Source organism: Penicillium mononematosum, assembly GCF_028829835.1.
Source record: "Penicillium mononematosum strain IBT 11891 chromosome Unknown utg000002l:1.0-8112719.0:1.0-8118358.0, whole genome shotgun sequence".
In the NCBI taxonomy this organism is placed as follows: Eukaryota; Fungi; Ascomycota; class Eurotiomycetes; order Eurotiales; family Aspergillaceae; genus Penicillium; species Penicillium mononematosum.
The window spans coordinates 5517835-5541650 of NW_026643272.1; the positions used below are offsets into that span (position 1 = coordinate 5517835).

Consider the following 23816-nt stretch of genomic DNA (forward strand, 5'->3'; position numbering starts at 1 on the left):
CTCGATGCAGTTTTATCATTCATTCACTCACAACCTCATTTCCTTTTCTTTCGACGGGGCTTTCACCTCGAACACAATCACCCAAATATACCCCAAAAAAAGTTGAAAACAACCGAAAACCCATATCTGCTGTCAGAAATCAGCAACAATTCGCTATCTTTTGCGACCCACGCTCCTTACATATTCCCTTTTATCTTCTTTTCTCAGATCTTGTCTAGTCGTTTATCCCTGCATCTCCTACATGGTACAACATACCTTTCCCATGTCATCTTGGAGATGCGGCCCGACTTGATAATGGTCGCCTTTCGAATTACCCGTCACACATGGAAACGACTCCCTGCCTGTATGTTGGCCCTTGTCAACAGAGATGGCAACGCACCCCCCAAAAAGCGAATGTGCAACGATACATATGCAAGTACATAGACGAACTGAAACGAAACGAACGCGCATGAATATTGCAGTTGACCAACGACATCCCTGATACGCAAGCGAGGTGTTTGGTTTTCTTTTGCCAGCGATCCCCATTTCTTCTTAATTTGCATCTCATGATCTCAATCTTGAAGCTGATTTCCCCGGATAATTCCACTTCTCGATTGGTGATCCACGATTTTCCCATGCCCTCGATTCTCGATTTGATTCAGCTCGCGCTCCATGATTCCCCCCTGTGGCGAGCCTTATTGGGTTTGCATCCGGATAATCGCGTGTCTTTTTCTTCGGTCTTCTTTCTTGCCCTCTTCTGCGTCTCATGGCGTATGGATGTCTGTCTTTTTTTTTTTTCAGAGCTTTTTTGCTGGATCTTTCTGATCTTCCTCTGGAGCTTGTGAGAGTTTGGCCGTTTTATCTATCTTCTGATTTATTCTTGTTCCTGCGAGGGTTGATCTTTTACAGCAATGGCTTTGTTTGATCGAACTGATTCGCCAATTGAATTACCATCTTTTCCATTTTCATCTCTTCTTTCGGTTGTAGGTTACCGATTGTCTGCTGACTTTGTACCTGAGTTCTTGAGCAGATCCCCCTAATCCTTGAAGGACTGCATTTTTGCCACGGGGTCTCTCAATGCGTACATTGCAGGTATCACTCGCAACAATAGACCCCCTATATTCCTCGTCCTCGCTTGGAGCTTGCGCTTTTATACCGGGCTTGATCAGCCTTAGGTCCCATCCACACTAGCTACGTAAGCTCTAGTTTTGGTCCCTTTACCCCCGGTTTGTTATACTTGACGTCATAGTTAGCAGTGAGCAAGAAGAACGCAAGATACTTGGATAGTCATGAATAGCTGGCCTTAATGCGATGAAGAGTCAATATCGGATATTATCTACAGACCAGGCCAACATACAAACAAACAATATTAAATCAGAACAAGAGTAACAAGCAAACATAACATGAGAAGAAGATGGGGGGTATAAGTTATAAAGATATGTGCAATAAGCAATTCAACACAACAAGCGGATCAAAAACAAGACGAAAAGGAAATCACTTCTCCAGTTTCTTCTTTCGCTCAGCAAGCAAAGCCTCAATCTTCCGAATCTGAAGAGCAAGACCCTTCTTCTCGGCATTGGCGAGGAGCCACTCCTCCATGCCGTGACGAACATACCGCATGGAATGCAAGACGGGCAGAATAGGCGCGGACGACGAACCCGCATCGACTCCGTTCTCGCGCTCGATGCGCTGCCAGCGCTCAGCGCCGGGGTTCAGCAAGAGATCAAATATACCAGCCCAGAGTTCACGGTCCCAGTATCGTTTCAGAGATTCGCGGATGCGATAGGTGCGGGATGATGGATTGCCGCTGTTGCCGTCGGTGGCGGTAGATTCGATGTATTTGCCGAATAACAGGACATGAATCACGCCGGCAATACCGTACAGATCGATATGGTGGGTCCAGGGGCGCATCTCGCGGATCTCGTTGCACTCATGCGTACCAGTTTCCCAGTCGGCGATGAATTGCACGCCTGGCGAGAAGGCTTGCATGTCGATGCTGCGGCCGAAGTCGATCAGGGCTAGGCCCTTTTGTTGCCAGCCGTAGGAGCCGCTTGGGGAGTAGTGGATGCTTTCGCGGGGATCGAAGGCGGTTTCATCGGCACCGAGGTCGAGCAGGGAGAGGGCCTTGGAGGGTGGCTCATTTGGATTGTGGTCGTCTAGGCGGACGAGGCAGTTGTCGGCTTTGATGTCACCGTGCAGGACGCCGTTGGCGTGGAGTGCTTCGACGGTGCGGAATAGCTCGACGGAGAAGAACATTGCTAGGACCTCCTCAAGGCCGCCTTCAGAAGCATGGTTGGGATTGATGGTTTCGTTGCGGACGATGTTGACGAGGTCGAGTATGGTGCCTTGTCCTCGATAGTCCTCTACTAGGAAACTTTCACGTTGATGGACATGCAATTCGTGTGCGCGAACAATGCTGTCGGTGGCGCGAGAATGATCCGTAGATTGTCGTAGGCGGCTATATGCTGTGCGAATCATGTAAAACTCCCACGCGCTTGATGGTCCATTTTCGACCTTGACTGCTTCGAAGGGGAATCGGGGAGTCTCATAAGCGTTCGGCTTTCGCAATTGGGAAGTCTTGCCGTTAGGGCTTCTGCCATCATCGGAGTCCGAGTCATAAGATTCAAGACTGTCGACACTCTCGGCGAGATAGACGGGGGCATATGCACCGGCTCCTAGCTCACGTCTAATAATGTAGCTTCGTTCCGCCCTGGAAATTCGAGTATAGGTGTGTCAAATACATCATCCCCGCCACTCTTTGAACGCCTGGTGTTAGTCTTGACGAATTTCTGGATCATCGAAGCATAGTTGCTATCTTCAACATGACCGTGATAACCCGTGTACGTCGCAAGTGGCTTTTCCAGGGAATTGAGAATCGTGTTGCGAATGCCCTTGTCAGTCGGATTGCACTGCGCATCCCTAATTATCGGTTCTCGTCTCCGGAGCTTGGGCGCGAGGGCCTTGAAGGCCATGGGACTGAATGGTACATCAGCTGCAGACTCAACAGTATGATCTCCGTATGGCGTATTTGCCCCCAGTGGACTGGAAAGCAAAAAGTTACTGGCTGGTGATCGAGGCTTCGAGGGCGTTTTCGTGTTATAAATACTCTTTCGAGCGGTTGTTAAAGAAGGAATGGATTCCGTTCGCTCCACGATAGGTGTCATGAAGGGAAGGCGGTTCTGGGCCATGATCGCAGGGTCACGGTAGGTTCCCCATGGCGGAGCATAGTCCTCTGGCATTTCCGGTACGAATCCTTTCCTCTCCGGTGTTCCTTGTGTGGAGCTACCTTCCGCTCCATCACTAACGGCGGATTGTAAGGTGACTTCCGCATTTTCAATATCCGGGATATCACGATCTGGGTTGAACTCTGTCCAATCGCTGCCATCGCCATCGACGCTCTCAGCTCGTGTGGTGTTGGCATAGTCGGTATCATCGTAAGATTTGTGGAATGTTTGAGTCTCCTCGTCTCCAAAGTCGCTGGAGGCCGCTGAAATGTGCCCTGTGCCTGTACTATCTCCGTCGCAGTCGTCATCTTCGTAATCGCTACCGCAGAAGCTATCTGCTTCTTCTTCAGTCTCTGCCTTCAATGGCTGATTGAAAATGCTATAGATCTCATCCGTCGCTGCACGAGTGTGCATGGTCATTGTCGGTTCCCGAGTACTCTTTCGCCGAACCTTTTTATTATTGGACGGGGAGTCAAACTTCATTTTGACTGCACAGGTGTCAGATCAACCTGCCTAGAGAGTAAAAACTGATACTACTCACCTGTTTGTGTTTGTGTTTCCCCTTTGATCTTGGTGCGACTCGCTTTGCCAGTTTTGCCTCCATGGCTCTCGTCTTGATATTTGGATTGAACATGATTAGCTGCGACAAGATTTTGGTCTAAATGTTCCGGCGATTCCTCTGGTGAATGGGAATTTCTTGGCAGGGACTCGGTACTGCCTGCGTTCCCGGAGATCTGTTGCAAGGGCTCTTTTTGTTGCCGCCAATTCTTGCCCATCCAACCACGCTTGATAGCCCTGAGTTCTTCAAAACTCATCTCAAGTGCAGGGTTAGTGCGGTCAGGATATACAGATTCCAGGTCGACAAATACACGTTCGCGTCGGCCGGTGCGCGGGTTAATCGCTTCCCTTACGTGATGTTCGGGTACTTCTTTGGGTGGCATTGGTTTTTTGGAAGGAAGATCTGGATTGGACTGAATACATAATAAAATACCATAGGTTCAAGCCAGCAATTAGTCCTGTGATCGTAAATATGTGGAGGTCTGAAGAGGGAAAAGGGCAACCTGGAATAAGAACTCACCTCGTCCCTGAAGATAGCCATCTTTTGTGTTGGCGCTGCTTTCTTCGCAACCTTCAACGTTTCTCCTGCCCATGGCTTCGCCTCCACTTCGTTCTCCTTCTTACGGTCCCGAATCGATCCAATGCTTTCCCATCCCTTTGTCGATCCACCAGTTGCGGGACCCGGTGCAGCAGAGTCAGCATCTGAAAAGATAGCCATCTTTGGCTTTCCAGACTTGGTTTTCGCGGCACCGCCCGTCTGAGGCGAGGGCCGTGAAGCTTGTGGGTCAGCAGAGGCATCTGATGGCGCGAACGGGTTCATCTTGGCGGCCAGCGCGGGACGGACAGTGGGCAAAGCAGGCGACGACGGCCCGGTATCTTGTGGACGCTGGTCGTATCGGGATTGAAACTCGCTGTACTTCCGGGCCAATCTTTCAACGGGTCGCGCCTCACGGTCGATACCGAGCCTGTACACCTCATCGGCCTGTGACCATCGACCAGCACCCTCTAGCCACCCGGCAAATTCCTCATAGAAAAGAGCCAGACTTTCACCGATTTTATGACGTGCAAGGAATGCAAAAGCTTCGCGCGGGGCATCGGAGAAGAGTCGAACATAATGAAGCCATAATCGTAGATACCGAGGGTCATTTCTGTAGTGTGAGGATGAAAGGAATGACTTCGTTGCCCGCTCCAATAAGGGGAGAAGACCGGATTCTGCGGTCGCTTGTGCGGACGGATATGCGTTCAGGGTCCATTTGACATAACGGTCATAAACATCGAGCGGATCGTCCGATTCTCCTATCGACTGCAATTCACTTTCGAATTCTTGGCGCACAGCATCGTTGATGGTTCTGGTGCCGTTTGGCGATGGCGAGGGAATCTTGTCGCCGTTACTACCAGCTGAAAATATCCGGGCGAGTTCTCTGGCTGATCGGCCACCGGGCAGTGATTGGACGTTTTCCTTTTGTGCTTCGATGATATCGAAATCGACCAATTCGTCGGAGGCTGCCATGTTAGTGACAACGACAAATGAGCTGAGATCGCACAGATCCCAGATTCTCTTCGACCAAAAGTTCAAATTGGGCAAGTAATAACTCTGGCGGGGCTGCAAGGAGAATCTTTGGTTATCGATAAACATCACATGACTGTTGCCCGGGAGACAGTCACGTGGTCCCGTACTTCTTCCTGGACTTCCATGCGTTATACCCTGCTGACAGCATCGGAGGATAGAATACTCAATTGAGACTATTCTACAAGCTCAATTCTGTTTTATGAACATAGTCTTCAATGAAGTCTATATTTCGGTCATCGTGAGTCTTTCAGAGTGTGTAGGGTCCCATCCTGGTCCGCGAGGCTTGGCAATATCAACTTCTTCGGGTCTTCGATCAGGGTACCCACTCAGCTCGAGAGGCTTTGTACATTGAGACACTTTCAGTGCTATGTGTTGCCAAGAATCTGAGTCGCCCATGTGCGAAGACTCTGGATCCAAGGTCAACCACAAAAGGAATCTCAGCAATGGAACATCTGAACTGTCGCCACCCAGACGATCCAAACGGCAGAAATCCACTACGAATTTGAAAGAACTCTCTTCTCCAGAAGCCTCGAAGTTGGAGCCCGAAGAATTTACTCCTGCTTTGAAAGAAGAGGTTGACGACCAACGTCTGGTTGATACTGCCAAGGAGAAGAAAAAGAAGGCTCCAGTTAAGAAGTCCAACGAAGACGTCAAAGTCGTCAAACCTAAAAAGGCGAGAAAGTCTAAGAAAGACCAAGAAGTTGAGAGGATGCCTCTGGCACTGCGGACGAAAGGTCTGCGTATGTTCGTCGGTGCTCACGTCAGTGCTGCAAAAGGTCAGTGTTCTCGACATGTCATCGACTCGATTCGATAATAACTCAATGCTTGTCGAGCAGGTGTCTTCAATTCCATACATAATAGCGAGCATATTGGGTAAGTTCGAGGGTCTTCCCATTACATCCAAACTTTAAATTTGTTCTAATCTTGCAATCAGAGGAAATGCAATCGCCTTGTTCTTGAAGTCACAGCGCAAATGGGACAACCCAGCTCTCCAGGACGACCATCGCGATGAATTCCGTAAACTTTGCGTAGAAAAGGGTTACGATGCAGCCAAGTGAATATGTCCCATTTGAGTGGATTCGAATGCAATCACTAACATCTACTACCCAGACACGTTCTCCCTCATGGCTCTTACCTTGTCAATTTGGCCCAAAACGATAAAGCTAAATCCAAGCAAGCATACACTTCCTTCCTGGAAGACCTACGCCGATGCGAGGCACTTGGAATTACACTTTACAACTTCCAGTGAGTCGACCGTCTACCAACCATATCAGCCCATGCTAACACCACCAAGCCCCGGAAGTACCAATCAGACTCCTCTACCCGAAGCACTTTCCCGCCTGGCAGAGATGTTAGTCCAGGCCATCACTGAAACGACGACCGTAGTTCCCGTCCTGGAGACAATGTGCGGCCACGGCAACACAATTGGCGGCACACTATCCGAATTCCGCGACCTGCTAGCTCTAATCCCGAAAGAGCATCACTCTCGCATCGGCATTTGCGTTGACACCTGCCACAGTTTTGCAGCCGGCTATGATCTCACATCACCAGCCGGATTCAAAGCCTTCCTCGCCGAATTCGACGAGCTAATCGGAATCCAATTTCTCCGAGCTCTGCACCTCAATGACTCAAAAGCACCGCGCGGAAGCAAGCGCGATCTGCACGCCAATATCGGCACGGGGTTCCTCGGCCTGCGCGCGTTCCACAATGTCATGAATGAGCCACGGTTTGAAGGGCTACCTATGGTCCTTGAGACACCCATTGACCGTGTTCCGGAGCAGAATGTAGCTATCGGAGATGATGCAGCCGATGGCAATGAGAGCGAGTCTGAGAAGAAGAAACAGCCAAAGAAGGGACCCAAGAGGCCTGCTGGTGCGGGCGCAGCTGCTGTTCCCGATCCGGGTGTGTGGGCGGCTGAGATCAAACTACTTGAGTCGCTGATTGGTATGGACCCTGAGGGAGCAGAGTTCCGGGCTCTTGAGGCTCGTCTTTCAGAGGAGGGTCGTGCGGAGCGCGAGAAACATCAGGATCAGTATGACCGTAAGCTCGAGGCGGATGAGAAAAAGAAAGCGAAGGAAGCAGGCAAGGCCAAGGGGCAGAAGAGCCTTATGGACATGATGAAAGGTGGTGCCGCGAAGGAGTAGGTGTGTATTCTTTCTTACGCTCAGAGCAGAGGTTTAGCAAAGCGATCAAGAATACTTGCTGGGGTTCTGTGTTGTTTCTACGTTATTCTTCGGACTAAATAATAATGAAGAACGAAATCATTACAACGCTCGGAAGGATCCCAAAATACAAAGGAGCAAATCTGTAACCCTTATATGTAGCCGTTGGAAGTGGGAAATTCAATTGATGGTATCAGTTAAGCCAAAATCCAGACAACCCCCTTCATGCAAGCAGAAATAAGAAATTGTGTTCTGGTCCATCCAGAGTTCGATTCATATCTGTCAGAGTGGACATGCGATTCCAAGAGCCATACTAGGTTCTCTTCGAGTAGGTCACAGACCCTCCAACATGGAAGAGAATATAGGATAAAAATCGTGGCATGCATGTGCAATATAGTAAATGAAAATAAGAGAGGAGTGGTTAAGAATGAGTGAGATGCTAATTCTGGGTGAAATTTTGGTTCCTAATGGGCGAAACAGACGAGCTGGATTGTACGCCCGGGGATGCTTCGCGATCAGGGACATGTAAGTGAGGGAACCCTGCCTCAGCCATTGTAGTGATAGTCGCAGGTGCTGATTTAAGGGGCGAAGACGGGCCGTCATCCTCTAGAATGATAGAAGTCGAGATTGAGAGACCGCGCCGGGCACCACTAGAGCGCACTCGGAATGAGCGTTGGTCACCGGCTGATGACGATTGGGGATCACCGTTGAGGTATCCACCCGGCGCAGGGCTAATGATGCTGGAGTCCTGACGGGCAACTCGGCGATAATCCCCCTGATCGCCACTGCTATGCTCAGCTTCGTCGGTATCAGATGTAGGACTCGACTCGCGACTCGATGGATCCTCTTCCGGCATCTCGCTGCGCATTCCTGCAATCTTCATGTAGTTGTACGCTGCAATGCTGCTGATAGTAACGACCAAACCCGTCACATTGACCGTTGTGAGTTTATCATGGAAGACAATGCCCGCGGCACTGATTGTGACTACTTCCTTGAAGATACCGCAGATGCTAAGGGTGACAACCGAGGACCGCTTCAGAAGCGCAAACTCAGAGGAAATCATACAGAACGCAAGTACTCCAGGGAAAATCAGAAGGAATGAGCCAAATAGGTTCCCATGTTTGCTGGCGAGCGCAAGGTATCCTTGGTAGATCTCATGAGGACCCTCAACAGATAGCGCGATAGTGATGAGCGAAAGGAACATGATAGGAGTCAGGAGAAAGAGAGTTGAGAATGGATTTGAAGTAGCCGGGTGGCGAAGCAAAAGAATTTGTGTCAGTCCCCATCGGAAGCCCGAAAAGAATGCAGACGCAATGACAAGTGCGAAGCCAAGCGCATTGAAAGCTGTCTCTCCAGCGACCATCATCACGACTCCTATTGTCATTGTGGCAATGATGATGATTAATTTGGTGGAAGGCTTTTCGAGACGGAAAAGGAAGGCGAATAACAGGACGAAGGCAAGTGCAGACGATTTGCACATGGTCAAGAAAGTAAGAGAAATAAACCTCAAGGACATATTCCCGAGACCAACGTCAAGCGAGGTTGCTGCACCACACGGAACGAGGCGAGTGAAGTAGAATAATTTGGACATGATGGGTTGTGGTTCCTCAGGGCCATCGAGGGGAGATGTGGCCGCAGACCTTGTCGGTTGTCGCGGACGGAGCGATGGAAATATCCAGAGTATAATAACGGAGAGAGAGAATTGGACAGCCATGTGTAAGCTCGTTGTGAAAAGAGGGAAAGGAAAGACGACATCGCTCTCGGAGAACATCCATTTGTTGTACTACGAACACGCCAATTGTTAGTTCCTTCTCGACTTCCAAGAATTCCTGCAAATAAGCACTCACTATTGAAATGGATAGTGAGAAGAGATACCACAGCAAGATCAGCCCACCGTTGATGAGCAGCCTCTTGACAATGTTTCTGTCTGACAGAATCTCGCGAATAGAACCGTGGCTCTTGACATCTGCGATTCGAGCGTCCAACTTGCGGCGCTGCTTTCGCCGTCGACGTCGCTGACGTTTTTGATGTGTTGTGAGTCCGGTTTCCTCGTCATATTGGTCATCATCCGAACTCATCGGGTCCAGCTCCAGAGTCTCCGCAGCGGATAAGATATCGGACACATCGGTGTCTTCTGCGGCGGTCAGAGGTTCCTGTTCTTCGCGCTTGTTATTTCCTCCATCTCCATGCGACCAGAGCGTGTCATTGCGCTCTGTGGAAATTGGTTGTGAGGCTCGCCCTGTCCCGGTAAGCATGGAGCTTCGCCGACGATGGTGGGCGCCGGCGGAGGGCCCCATTCTGATAACTGGGACAGTTACGAGGTATTAAGTAAAAGAGCGAAACTGAGATGTTATCTCCATTAACGTGGATGGAATAAGATTGTCACACAGTGCACGAGGGCAAAAAGCCTCGGGAGTTTCCAAGGGGAATAATGCTGACAAAGAATCAACGAGGGATCTCAAGGCTGAAGAAGTTGGGGAAAATCCAAAGCGAAAGCTCAAAACAGAAAAAAAAAAAGAAATCAAAAGGAATGAAAACGAGAGAACATAATAAAGAAAGAGATGAGTTTAAAGAATGGCAATGGGGGAATTGAAATTGAAATTGAAATTGAAATTGAAATTGGAGGATGTCTCTCATTTTTCCTTCTCTCCTTCACCTCTCTCGGTTAGACACCATCTTAATATCTTGTCACAGTCCGGTCGATCCGGGTTCAAGGGGGGAAAAAAGATCATTTCGGTATTTCGATATCTTGATATTTCCGATATTCCAATATTTCGAATATTTCCCGAGATTGGTTCGAGTTGGTGATGTCTGAGGAATATCTTCCCCGGCAATTCTCATTGGTGGACTGAAACCTCCGGCAGCTTCAAGCTGTATATGGAAGCTCAACCTCCCTTGATCATTCCATTTAGCTAGTGGGATTGGCATGGCTTGTTGTTGACAAGATTGACAAGGCCAGGTTTCACTAGCCCTCAAATATGACTCCGTTTGAGAACCGACAATATGTTCTGGTCGAGCTCAAGGTTTATCTCCCATGAAGGAGAAGAAGCCCTAAACCAGGCATAGCCATGACCTCAGATCCAACCATTATCATCATCATGTCGTGGTGTCTCCCACCAGTTCCGGGAATAATATATGTCGGAGGGTGCGGATAATAAGTGACATTGGGGGTTTTCTTTCTTCATCTTCTTCTCTTCCCATCTTCTTTAGGTTGATGCTGCAAAAGAGCATTCGGTCTTCATCAAAAGCTTCACCGGCATTCTGAACTTGTATCGGATCACTTGAGATAGTTCTCTCGCATTGTCATCATGACTGAACTTCAGTACAATGCCATTGAGGACTACGGCCTGGTCGGGGACATGCACACCTGTGCCCTGATTAGCAAGGCTGGTAGCTTGGATTACATGTGCTGGCCAGTCTTTGACTCTCCTACCGTTTTCTGTCGCCTGTTGGACGACAAGAAAGGAGGGTTCTTCTCCGTGAAGCCCTACAAGACGGTGGTCGATGCCCACAGCAAGCAGCGGTATCTTCCATACTCGAACCTGCTCGAAACTAGGTGGACCAACGAGGATGGCGTCGCGACATTGCTGGACTACTTTCCCGTCACACCTAAAAAGGGTGTGCAGCAGTCCCGGTTGTTGTCAGGATACTGTCCTTGCAACGAACCGGGGACCAACCGCTTCAAGTCGGGTCTGCAGCACTCGGGCCTGATCAGAAAGCTGGAGTGTAGCCGTGGCTCAATGGAACTGCAAGTGCAGATGTTCCCGGCTTTTAATTATGCTCGGGACCCGCACAACACCCGTGCCAAGCTGGACAATGACATGTCCAAGCACCGGCTGCAGACCGTCCACTTCGAGAGTGAGACAGAGCGGCTGCAACTCGAGATCTTTGCCGATTCACGAGAGCCAGATAAGCTTGGTTTCCCCTCGGCGTCTTTGAAACTGGAGGAACGAGATGGCCTCCGTGGCCGCGGATTTGTGGCCTGGATCCGTTTGTCGGAGGGGCAGACCATCCATCTGGTCTTGCACAGTCCCGAGAAGTCTGTCCCCAGCTCGGCCACCATGGGAGCCTACCTCACGAAAATGGAGGAGGAAACCTCTGACTATTGGACTGACTGGACACGCAAGTGTCAATTCCGTGGTCATTACCGCGAGACCGTCGAGCGCAGTCTCCTCATTCTGAAGCTGTTGACCTACAAGCCCACGGGTGCAATTATCGCGGCGCCCACGTTCTCGCTCCCCGAAAATGTAGGAGGCGCCAGAAACTGGGATTATCGGTACTCCTGGGTGCGTGACACAGCCTTCACGTTGTATGTCTTTCTCAAGATGGGCTACAGCCAAGAAGCGGAATCGTATGTCAATTTCATCTTCGAGCGGATCTTCCCACATGCTTCCCAGGACCTTGATCCCAATAGCAAGAAACCTTTCTTGCCGCTGATGTTCACCATCCGGGGAGAGTACGACATTCCGGAGGTGGAACTGGACCACCTCGATGGGTACAAAGGCAGCAAGCCTGTTCGCGTCGGCAATGCTGCCGTCTTCCACACGCAGCTGGACATATACGGCGAATTGTTGGACAGTATCTACCTGTACAACAAGCACGGAAACCCCATCACCTATGACCAGTGGAACTCTATCCGGCGTATGATCAACTACGTCCTCGGTGTTCGAAACCACAAGGATATGTCCATTTGGGAATCGCGTGGCCAGGTCCAAAACTTCATCTATTCGAAGATCATGATGTGGGTGGCCCTGGATCGCGGAATTCGCCTTGCGGAGAAGCGTTCTAGCCTGCCATGCCCGGATCGTTTTGAATGGATCAAGGTCCGGGACGATATGTACGACGAAATAATGACCAAGGGGTACAACGAAGAGCGCGGCCATTTCTGCCAGAGTTATGAGAGTCCAGAGGTCCTGGATGCATCCATATTGATTGCGCCCTTGGTGTTTTTCGTTGCGCCAAATGATCCGCGATTCATCAGCACCCTCAGGAGGATTCTGCAAAGCCCCGAGCATGAGGGTCTGTCCAGCGCCAAGATGGTGTTCCGATATGACCATGAGAAAGCCAACGACGGTAGGTTTCTATCGTTTATTAGGATAAACAAATACTGATACTCGCGTTGCACAGGTATGGCAGGGGGTGAGGGTGCCTTCATCATGGTAACCTTCTGGCTTGTTGAAGCCATGGCTCGTGTAAGTTTTCTGGAACTGCCAACTAGAAGAATACATTGAACTATGCTGACTTAGGGCTGAAATTGGAAATACAGGCTGCCAAATATGACGTGCCCATTCCAAACATCTGGAAACTCGCACTTTCGCACTTTGATAACATCCTGTCCTACGCGAATCACTTGGGCATGTTCTCTGAAGAAGTGGCCATTTCTGGTGAGCAGATGGGCAACTCCCCACAGGCTTTCAGCCATCTGGCTTGTGTCAGCGCTGCAATTAATCTGGGAAGAATTGGAGGTGGCAGCTAAGTATAGACTGACAATGATACTGTTGAGTTTGGGGGAAAAAAACAAAAATTGTTTGATGTAATTCTATAATTTTTGCCTAAAAGTTAGAAAACAGAATACAAATATGTTCCTTTTTGTTACTTCGTTAGAATTTGTAGTTATTACAAGTATCTCCTCTGATCATCTAGCTTGGTGCCAACCTTGGAAGATGACCTCACCTGCAGGCAGACAGTTGCTTACATAATGCGCTAGACGATCACCCGGGAGCTCCAAGGCTGGCTACCCCAGATTCCCTTTATTATCACCTTTGGCGGTCTTTGTGCAAAACAAATCATATCTGAACAAAGCAGCTGCCAGGGTGTGCTTCTCTTCAGCTTTCAGCTGGAGATGTTCTTCGCCAACCCATAGTGCCTTATTACCCCCCGTGACCTTACAGGTATTCCCCACTTGTCTAATGGCGGGCGCCAGCTTGGATTGGGCTGATAAGCCTAACGCCGATCTCGCCTTGTCGTCGGATGAAGAGGATTTTGTTTCCAGCCCAAGCACTGCTTCAAGGGAGCTTGAAGGTGTCGCCAAGCAGAATCTGACACTGGCTTTGGGGAAGTTGCGCTTAGAGCAAGAGGGCTTGAATCAATCCTCCGAACAGGACGCGACTCCAACAACTCCCCGCACAGAAGGTCCAAATCACACCCCTCCAGAACCGGAAATGGCGAAAACCCCTCTGCAGCTGCTGGACTTGCCGTTGGATATTCTGAAAGAGATCATCAAAGAGGTAACACAGGTCTTCCCCGAGATCGTGAATACATAGCTTACAGTTCTGGTCTACAATAGGTGACCCATACGACTGACCTAACATCGCTCGCTCTTACATGCTCTGCTCTTCATTCTCTAGCTATTCCGCACATGTACTCCCGTTTCGACATCGTCTGGCCCGAGTCGCTGAACCCGTCAACGGATGACTACTCGGGGTGGATGCTCTGTCTTACGGGTTGTCCACATTGGTAATGGGAGAGGATGTATTCAATCGTCTGCCGCTGTCTCAATCTGGCCAAGTCAAAAGTAGCTGTGTGAACTGTGGTTGCGATAACCTCCATCATCAGCCGGACTCGGACCCTGGCAATAACAGAGATCGCTTCCGATCGCGACGAGGCAATCATTATGCACAGTATACCCGCACGTTCTCCATCGGAAACGGCCCTCTTAGCTGGGTACAAGAATACTCGGTGACCAAAGAAGTGGGCAAAATGCTAGGGACGCTGGTTGCCTTGGCAGTTGCGCGGATGGTGAATCTTGAGGCCTTTGTTTGGGACATGCCGACTGGGGTGGTCCGTGAAATATGGCTGGCGCTTGCGTCGTTGGCAGATCGGCCAGGACACGATTGTCGCCTGGAACGTATTTGGGTGCGCTGGCATGACAATTCAGAGAATGCCTTACGCAGTTCGTCGGCGGCGGCAACGAGACTTTTCCAAAAATACAAACATGTGGAACATCCTTCCTTGTCTGTACTGCCTCCGCTCAAGAGCGTGGCCGTTCTTGACATAGATGAACCCGCTTATGTGGAGGAGCTGGCTCTTCTCATTGAGCGGTCACGTCACCGTCTGTCCGAACTCCGAATTGGTATCGCTGAAAAGGCCCATATGAGTGCGTGGCTGCAGTGCGGGAAGGACTCTACTGGCTCAACGGGTTGGCCTAGAGCCGATGGTGTACTTGGTATATTGACACGGCGGCACCTTGACAAAAACCAGGACAATGCTATAATCACCTCCCTTGAAGATAGCTCGATGCCATCCGAGGGTTCGATAAACAAGTCACTAAACTCTACCGAAAGCGCAGCTCCATTGAATCCAAATGGCGAGCAGCAGCCTCCCAGCACTACCAATGACAAAAAGTCCCCACCAAACTCTGGTGTGCCCAACCGGAGTACCCGCCCACAGCCACCTTCTTATAAACTTGAGTACGAGATACTCTACCTCAAAGTACTAGAGCTGGAACGTGTACCTCTTTCTGTGCCAACACTGCTGCCGGCTGTTGACTGGACGGGATTGACTACTCTCACTATCATGCGATGCGAGGATCATGAAAAGCTTTGGAGGGCTTTGCGTCGGAAGTATGCTCCTCCTGCAATGCCGGCAAAACGTCCACAGGATGCAGAACGTCGAGCAAGCGCCAGCTCAGTTGAGTACTCTCTAAATTTGAAACATATTCGCACGGACACTGTTTCACCTTATCTTATATTGTTTATCAAGGATGCGCTGGCCCCGAATACCCTCGAGAGTGTTTATTTGCATGAAGCACCAGGTCATGAATCTGCCGTGCATATCGACGCTATTTACAAGCACATTCTGCGAAAGCACAGGCAGAGTCTGCGAAAGGTGCTGATTGATGCCACTGACCGTATAATTGGAGACGGATATTCAGGCACGCGATGGCACAAGTGGATGTTCAACCACGACATGGTATCATTCGTCACAAGTGGAAAGATGCCGCAATTAAAAGAGCTGGGAATGGCGATGCATTATCGCGATTGGGTAAGAGAGCAATCACCAGCATTGAATATTCCGACCAGACCAGTTACGCTAACGATACTCCGCAGCATTTCTTCCTGCAGAGATTGCCGAATATGTCTCAGCTTCGTGCTTTGTATCTACCACACATTCACCATACCGTTCACCGCGACTTGAAAGAGCTTGCGCTGCAAGTTTTGGACATCGTTAGCATACGTCCAGATCTGAAGATCGCCTACATTGGTCTCCATATCAAATGCTACCAAATTCTTGAAGCAAGACATGACGATAACCCACTAGATTTCGACGACAACCCCGCGATTGGTCATTCCCGACGCACAGCGAAGATGATGATGAAGGGTGGGCCAACCCCGACCACGAATCTGAAGAAGACAGCGATGCTTCCGATGATGCCTCGGGGGCGGCTGATACAGACCTCCTTTCCAGTGACCCGGACTATGATACCGAACCTGATGAAGAACAGGGTGCTTCGCGGGTTCGGTACCGGCTACAAGAGATTCTGTTTTATGACGAAAAGGTATCAATTTTCAAGGCGCGTCATGGTGTTTTGTGATTTTATCTTGGCTTGCATTCTATATCAGGAGTCGTCTGAACCATTTGCGGCGTTTGAGGAGAGAGCGTTTAGGACGGGAGATACCATGGCTGTTTAGCTTAGCACTAAGGTTATTTGTTTTGAACCTTGGAATAACACGTTTTTTGAGTTAAGGTTGTGCTTAGTTACTCTAAGTGCCCAGGTGGGTCACAGTGGTAGCGTGATTATTATGGATTATCACGGTGTATGCTAACACACTTGGATTCTTCTCTTTTGTATCGGCACCGCACCAATGCTGACCGTGTCTTCTGGAAGTGGTAGCAGAAGGACCTCCTGACTCGCTACCGTCAAGTTGGCCTGTCAAACTCATCCATGGATGGATTACACTGGAATGAGTAAACAATCAACTTGGACATACTATATGCTACCATTTATGGTTCTGACGACAAAGTTTAACTCAGCCACGCTAGGCAAGGGTTAATTATTTGCTTTTCAGTCATGAAAGTCATAATGTCGTAAGATTTCCTGATTTATGCTAAGATAGAAGAATGCGCATCCGAGAGCCCGCCCTAGTGTTCGATTTATATATTTATGGTGACGCAGATTGGCTCATGCAAACTCCCGATGGTCATTCTCATACTGGGCACGAATAAGTTCGGCCTCAATCACACGTCTCTTAGCCTTTTCTTCTTCGCTAGAATTGTCTTTGAACACGTGGTCCATCTGCTCGAGGGTCCGGCCCTTGGTTTCTGGCACAAAGAAGAAAGTCCATATTCCGGCGAGTAGGCAAAAGACAGCGAAGAAGACGTAAGCACCGTAGCCAGTGTCTTGGACGAGAGGCGGGGTGATGAGACCCTGCAGAAATTATTAGTACCCTGGAATATCGAGGGACCAAATAATGGCAACGAGAAACTTACAATGATGAAGTTGTTGAGCCAGTTGGAGCAAGTTGAAAGAGCAACACCCTTGGCACGAAGGGAAGAAGGGAAAATTTCTGGATATGTTAGATCGATGCCAGATTAACACGATAAAAGGAGTAGGTAACGTACCAGAAGGCATAGCCCACGGGATAGGACCCCAGGAAGCTCCAAAGGCAAGCATGTAGAATAGTAGAAAGGCCACACTGGTCCACCCTTCTGCTTTGTGGGACGGCCAATCGTCCGAGTAAATCCCGACCAAAGCAGCAATAATAGTGTGGGATATGGCCATAAGGGCTGCACCACTTAGAAGCAACTTGCGACGACCGACAACATCCATGGTCCAGATACTCGTAGTGACACCCACCAACTGCACAACGTTGAGAACGCCGGACATGATAAGTTGCATGCTCCTGTCGAGACCCATCGTCTTAAAGAGGGTTGGAGAATAGTAAATAAGAGCATTGATACCGATGAACTATTCATATAATTAGCATGTGTCGATTATCTCTTATCTCCACATATAAAGAACTTACCTGTTGGAAGAATCCTAGGCCAATACCGATGTGAGTGCGACGCCAGCAGCCCTTCTTGAAGCAATCGGCCCACGATGAAAGCTCCTGCAGAATGGAATTCTTTGTACCACCACCTTGCAAATCTGGATGATTTTCCCTGTTCATTTGCTGGTGGAAGCGCACTTCGGCCTGGATGTCCATAAGCTCCTGGCGAATGCGCCTGTCGGAGGCTGGCAGAGAACGGAGTCTGCAAAGACTGTCAAGAGCTTCCTCGTCGCGACCTTTTGAAGCCAGCCAACGGGGCGAGAACGGAAGAGCGTATACACCAGCAGCGAGAACAAAACCCGGGATCAATTGGAGCAGGAAAGGGAGGCGCCAGGCCCATTCACCGGCCATGTATTGCGTGCCATAGGTAATCCAAAAGGCAATCACAATGCCGAGGACGATACACCATTCTTCCATAACCAAGAGGGTTCCACGGCATTCGGGGGGGACCTAATAGGAGGGGATTGGAATAAGCATTTACATCACATGTGTGAGGAAGGAAAGGAACCCTCCGAGTAGGGAGACATACTGATTTCGGAGATGTACAATGGTGCAACCATCGACAACATTCCGATTCCAACACCACCAATCAGCCGGGCTACCGTCAACATAGGATAACCGTAGGCAGCAGTTTGAAGCACAGAGCCAACGGTGAAGATAGCAACAGCAACGAGAATCGAATACCGTCGCGAGATCTTATCCGCAATCCAGCCCTGGTTAATAGCACCAATCAAAGCACCCAGCTCAATCATCGCCGTCAGTAATCCCTTCGCAAATCCTGAGCCCGGGTTACTCTCATCTATCCGCGGGAATTCCGCCAAGAACTGGTTCATGATCAGAATCACCGACACAACACCTTGGTCATAACCAAAAAGCAAACCACCTAGCGTTGAGCAGGCGGCACACAAGACCACGAATGGGTTGGCTGCGAGACCGCGCAGACCGGGTGGGCCATAGGGCTCGCGGTCTGCGGCAATGTCGGCATGGTGAGCGAAGCCTTCCACTGGCTCATGGGATAGTTCTTTCGTAGCGGGGATATCATCAGCCATAGTGAATGGAGATTTGGATGCAAGTTAAAGAAACTTGAGGATTATGTTTCTCGATTGAAGCGGGAAAACGCTCTGATAAACTCTACCTCGGAGGCACTCCGGGATATTTATACCCATTTTCCCTAGCTACCCAGCTGGGGTAGTATACGAGGTTTGTTCCCTCCGTGAATCGGGACCTCTAGGAAGTCGGGAGGGGGTCCCCCGGTCCGGAAAGCCAATGAGGCAAAGGCTTGGGATGAGAGTCGGGGTAGATGACGGAGTACTAGTAGACGGCTCGGCGGGTTTGGGGAAGATCGGCGCTATTGCGATTGTGGGGAAAACACGGAGAAGAGACATAATAGCACGTCGTCAATTGGCGGCGGCTATCGGCATTGTTCAGGGGGCGTTACAACTGCCCTTTGGGTCTATACTCGGCCTTTGAGAGATAAGGCCCAACTTTCTTGTGTCTTTGTTGTCTGGCCAGACCGGGCATCTTGTATACGAACTAGGCATAGGTCATGGAAGATAGGTCCCTACAACATTGGTGCGGCATATAGATCCATCTGGTATTGCTTTGAGCCCTAGACAAGTCACTACCGCTCTATTCGATATTGAGATAAGCTTACGTCGTCCTTTATATACCTGTGCCTAGAGATGTAGCTACATATGTAGTCCAAATATAGGCCTTTGATCACTATCACCTGAGCTGTGAACAATGATTACTTCAAATCATCACGCGGGATAATCGTCATGACGAGACCTGCCAAGTAAACCTTGGAAACCTTGGAAGCCTTGGAGGTGTCTACCTAGGTTAGGTATATACATCGAAGTCTCGGGCCGGCCATGCATTCGGAAAGTCAAGTGACTAGCCGATCTCTCCCGTGATGGTGTATAGAGACATACCCCTTCATCTGACTGGAATTAGTATTAACAGGAATAGCCCTGGAGAATGTTTTATATTTTTTATGTTGTGCTCCGTACATTGTTAATATTCAGACCAGATACCCCACGGGGAAGAATCCAAAATCTACTTCTTTTTGAATATCGGAATTCATTGTCCATCTTCCCTCCATCTTTCTCTGAGCGGTGTCTCTTCCGGTAACCATTTTCCCCCCCCACACGGATTTCAGTTCCCGGCCCCCTCTCTCTGCAACCTTCGGATTTCCCAACTTCATTTTGAAAAAATCATGGCTTCCTTCATGGAAGACCTGTGGTCCAGCATCTTTACTCCAGGACCCACCCCGACCCTCTTGATCGCGACCAACGTCACCTTCGCTGCACTCCAGATTATCTTCTTCGCTCTCCTCCTAGCTACCTACAGCCTCCACTTCGTCGCCCTATCTATCATCAGCGGTGGACTATGGTGGGCCATCAACTGGTTTGCCGCCGAGGTGCGACTTGCCCAGCAGGCGCAGGAGACTGAGAAAGAAAAACAAGAGTCCGGTGACACGAAGACGCGGAAGAGTCCCGCTGTAGGAGAAAGCGCCGACAGCGAAACGGAGACCGAAGCTATCGTGGCCAAGAAGTCAGATGATAAGTCTGCTGCTGTCGCGACCGGGAGTGCACCATCCGGGTTGCTGCCCACGGCGCGCGATTCTAAGAAGCGACCCAGCACTGGTGGTGAGGGGTCTGGGTATGGGAGCACTGATAGCGAGTGGGAGAAGGTTGATGACACCAAGTCTTGAGGGATACTTGGCACTCAAGAATACGCATCTGAAGGATACACAAGGCACCTTCGAAATATCTACACACTCATCTCGGTGGAATATGGTTGCACACTGCATGCTCACCAGGTCCCGGGCCTCTCAACGAATACGTAGGACGCGTTTATGGTGATACCAAATTCTGTGTCGACCTTTCGTGTGCCTTAGCTGGGATCTGGACTTTGCCCCCCCTTTCTTTTTTATCTTTCTGGACTTGGATTCGTACATACGCAATGCCCTCTTGTTTTGGAGCGATACCCACATACTATGTAGATGGCGAAATTTACAGCTCGCGCTTGGTTTTGATTTTGGCAGGAACTTAATATCCTCCTCGAATATATTCATTGAGCAATAACATTCCAAACAATCCACCGTACCATCCACCCCATCCACCTCACCACAAAACGAAGTAAAACCGGTGGAGCTGAAGCTTTAGCAAAACATCCACGTGACCTTCAATCCAAACATTGGCAGCATAACAGAAACATCGAACACGAAGCTTCGTGCAGCAACTAAAATCACCAGCTGCATCTCACAATGCCCGATGTCCCTTGATCAAAATGCTTTCAACCGTACCCCTCAATGTGGGACGTAGGCGCGTCTGCGGCTCCGTTTTCTCCCCCGCGTCGCTCGAAGCTCACCGGCCGAAGTCGATCTCGGATTTCCAACGCGAGCAGACACCAATCGCATCATTCCAATCATCCGACTCATCATCAACCTTCAAAGCAGACTCACAATCAACCTCATTCGCGACGATTGGGGGATCGACGGACGCTGCATCCCCAGAGGAAGACACGTTAAACCAGGCGCGGCAGGCGGCCAAAGAGTTCCTATCCGTGCCCAACCTGGGCTTCGAGTTGCTTTACAACTTCCGAAATACCGATGGAAGTCAAGTGCTGAAAGAATGGAACCGGCTCAGCCCTCCGTCGAAGGAGACGGCCGAGGCGCTAGAGTATCTTATACGAACTTCTCCGTGGACGTTGTTTGAATGGTATGGGAATGATATTCGGAGGCATTTTCTAGTCAATTTTCGGACTGGGCTATCCAAGGTATGGACGCTGTGCGTTGTTTGAATTTGGTTGGTCTGTCCGTGCTAACGGTCTCATAGTTGTTAAAGTCCCCGGGGAAGAAGGCCTGCTCCGGACAATCGTGGACTGCTTACAGCTTGCGCGTCGAATTTATCTCGCTCCCGTCGTGCACTATTTGCTTCCTTTGATAACTACTCCCCATCAAGGAGGGTTCTTGGCTCAGCTACAGCGTGCCTTTCATACGGTGGTTCAATACAGTTTACCATGGAAGAAGATTTCACCGCTTCTTGCCAGAGAGCTCACGCAGGATGCTGTGGTTATTTTAGGCATTGATACCCTGGACGAAGATTCCGATGCGGACAGAATGAGTCTGGATGGAACGGAAATGGAACGGGCATACTCAGTCTCGTACAAAGACTGGAAGCAAGAATCACCCGAAGCCCGGGCACACATGATGGTTGATAGTGAAGATGGCCGCGTGACTATTGCACGGGATCGACTTTTGGCGTTTCTCAACGGACTGCAGCTTGTCGGACTTGGCGGTGACCAGGCCCAAAAAGTGTTCGCAAATGTGATGAACATCATGATGGGAGACTTCATTCGTGCCGCATACGCCGGCGAATGGGAGTCGCCCTCAACCGTGCCGCAGCACCTGGAACAATGGATTGAAAACGTCTACGCGCGGCTCGTTGTGCATGTTCTAGCCATCCTCCATTCCGACCCCGCTGGGACCCAGTCCGGGGCGATGGAAGTGAGCCTTCGCGACGTGGAAAAGTGGCAAGTGATGGGCATTGCCCGGCTGGGAAAGCTTCGAGTCAGCGAACTCTTTGATGTGATTGTTGATTGGCCTGCAAGCAGCGGGGCGGTGGAGGATCTGCGACGTTTCACAAACAACTCGTCTGGAGCGCGATTGTATGTGACGAATCTCTTTTCTCTCAACTTGCTCCAGCGGCTGTTGCATCCCGGTGCCTCTACAGTCGAGATCTTGCAGGTTTACATCTCGATTATTCGAGCATTCCATATCTTGGACCCGAAGGGTGTACTGCTGGATCGCATCGCTCGACCAATCCGGCGATACTTGAGAGACCGCGAGGACACTGTGAAGGTGATTGTTAGTGGTCTATTGGCGGACCCTGCGACAGCCGAGGGGCCGACAGCTACCGGCGACACCTTGGCAGAGCTGGCAGCGGAGCTGACTAAGGTCCACCATCATTCCATGCAAAATAATAGGAGCGAGTTAGATTATGATGACATGTACTGGGTGCCCGATCCAGTTGATGCCGCTCCCGACTACAAAAAATCGAAGAGCGCAGATGTCATTGACAGTCTGGTTAGCTTATTCGACTCGAAGGAGACCTTCGTGAAGGAAATGCAGACTCTTCTCGCAGACCGCCTCATCCAGAAACGCCAGAACTACGACCAAGAGATTACAGTACTAGAGCTCCTGAAGGTTCGGTTCGGTGACTCGGCATTACAGGCATGCGAGGTGATGCTGAAAGATATCTCCGACTCACGACGTCTTGACCTCACCGTGAGGAACGATCAGATGTTGTCCGGATATCGGAAGCAAGCAGGCGTCGGAAAGCTCCACGCCAAGGTTCTATCACGCTTCTTCTGGCCGGAATTCCAAGAACAAGAATTCAAGGTCCCCGATGAAATCACCAAACTGCAAGAGCGGTACGCGACCTGTTTCGAAAGGCGCAAGGATTCGCGCAAGCTCATGTGGCGCAATGCTTTGGGCCAGGTCACCGTCGAGCTGGAGTTGCAGAACCACACCTTCAAAGACGAAGTGACGACCTGGCAAGCAACCGTAATCTATGCCTTCCAGTCCGACTCGGGCGAACCCGCCACGAAGACAATTCCGGGACTCGCCGACGAGCTGGAAATGACTCCTGCCCTTGTACGCAGTGCCTGTCTCTTCTGGGTCAGCAAGCGTATTCTCACCGAGGTACAACGCGACACCTTCCGCGTGTTGGAAATCCTACCCACAGAAGACGAGGAACACCATGCCCACGCAGCTGGCGACTTCAGTGACGCCTCGGATAGCGAAGCAGGCGATACTGCCAACGCAGCGGCAGCAGCCGAAGCCGCCGCAGCCGCCGCAGCAAAGGAATCCGCTGAGGCGGCTGCCATGGAGAAAATGCATGTGTATTGGCAGTTCATTGTGGGAATGCTCACGAACCAAGGACCTATGGCTCTGAATCGTATTGTCATGATGCTGAAGATAGCCGTTCCCGGCGGGTTCCCGTTCAGCAACGAAGAGCTGCGCGAGTTCTTAGGTGGTATGGTCTCGAAGGGCAAGTTGGAGATTGTTAACGGGGGTAATTACAAGATCGTGCATTAGCATCAGCTACGGGGCGTCTGTCGAGTATGAGTTTTTTTTTCTTTTGGCGTTGCTGGAACAGATGTACAAAATACCCTTTAAGGAATATGATTTATGAATGATAGTTGGCGCAATTAGGTAAATCCTTACAAGCCAGCCCTGGAGGGTCTTCATCTTCTCATTTATCGTCTATCTGACCTTTTTACATACTCCCTTCTTCATATTCTTCTCCCTCGTCCCATAAGCATACAA

The 23816-nt window shown here is 50.0% G+C and overlaps 8 protein-coding genes across 8 annotated transcripts; 5 read left to right on the forward strand and 3 right to left on the reverse strand.

The window, feature by feature from the left end:
* Positions 1–1473: 1473 nt before the first annotated feature.
* N7519_003879 (putative checkpoint protein kinase (SldA)) lies at positions 1474–5271 on the reverse strand (the record flags this gene model as incomplete). The annotated part of the gene is made up of 4 exons (XM_057290655.1): positions 1474–2689; positions 2824–3691; positions 3745–4174; positions 4282–5271. 4 exons carry the CDS (start codon positions 5269–5271, stop codon positions 1474–1476), a joined length of 3504 nt encoding a protein of 1167 aa, XP_057151857.1.
* A 427-nt stretch (positions 5272–5698) lies between these two features.
* On the forward strand, positions 5699–7475 carry N7519_003880 (DNA-(apurinic or apyrimidinic site) lyase APN1; the record flags this gene model as incomplete). Its single annotated transcript, XM_057290656.1, has 5 exons — positions 5699–6107; positions 6168–6204; positions 6266–6385; positions 6442–6576; positions 6626–7475. The coding sequence occupies 5 exons, from the start codon at positions 5699–5701 to the stop codon at positions 7473–7475; spliced, it is 1551 nt and encodes a 516-aa protein (XP_057151858.1).
* A 457-nt stretch (positions 7476–7932) lies between these two features.
* On the reverse strand, positions 7933–9790 carry N7519_003881 (putative nucleotide-sugar transporter; the record flags this gene model as incomplete). Its single annotated transcript, XM_057290657.1, has 2 exons — positions 7933–9276; positions 9341–9790. The coding sequence occupies 2 exons, from the start codon at positions 9788–9790 to the stop codon at positions 7933–7935; spliced, it is 1794 nt and encodes a 597-aa protein (XP_057151859.1).
* Positions 9791–10801: 1011 nt separating this feature from the next.
* N7519_003882 (glycoside hydrolase family 15 protein) lies at positions 10802–12969 on the forward strand (the record flags this gene model as incomplete). The annotated part of the gene is made up of 3 exons (XM_057290658.1): positions 10802–12566; positions 12621–12685; positions 12760–12969. 3 exons carry the CDS (start codon positions 10802–10804, stop codon positions 12967–12969), a joined length of 2040 nt encoding a protein of 679 aa, XP_057151860.1.
* Positions 12970–13402: 433 nt separating this feature from the next.
* N7519_003883 (uncharacterized protein) lies at positions 13403–16026 on the forward strand (the record flags this gene model as incomplete). Its single annotated transcript, XM_057290659.1, has 4 exons — positions 13403–13744; positions 14049–15476; positions 15542–15588; positions 15753–16026. 4 exons carry the CDS (start codon positions 13403–13405, stop codon positions 16024–16026), a joined length of 2091 nt encoding a protein of 696 aa, XP_057151861.1.
* A 588-nt stretch (positions 16027–16614) lies between these two features.
* N7519_003884 (sugar porter family MFS transporter) lies at positions 16615–18531 on the reverse strand (the record flags this gene model as incomplete). Its single annotated transcript, XM_057290660.1, has 5 exons — positions 16615–16860; positions 16923–16999; positions 17055–17400; positions 17459–17932; positions 18040–18531. 5 exons carry the CDS (start codon positions 18529–18531, stop codon positions 16615–16617), a joined length of 1635 nt encoding a protein of 544 aa, XP_057151862.1.
* Positions 18532–19697: 1166 nt separating this feature from the next.
* On the forward strand, positions 19698–20195 carry N7519_003885 (V-type ATPase assembly factor PKR1; the record flags this gene model as incomplete). Its single annotated transcript, XM_057290661.1, has 1 exon — positions 19698–20195. The coding sequence occupies one exon, from the start codon at positions 19698–19700 to the stop codon at positions 20193–20195; it is 498 nt and encodes a 165-aa protein (XP_057151863.1).
* Positions 20196–20773: 578 nt separating this feature from the next.
* N7519_003886 (anaphase promoting complex subunit 2) lies at positions 20774–23585 on the forward strand (the record flags this gene model as incomplete). Its single annotated transcript, XM_057290662.1, has 3 exons — positions 20774–21204; positions 21263–21273; positions 21322–23585. The coding sequence occupies 3 exons, from the start codon at positions 20774–20776 to the stop codon at positions 23583–23585; spliced, it is 2706 nt and encodes a 901-aa protein (XP_057151864.1).
* Positions 23586–23816: the final 231 nt, after the last annotated feature.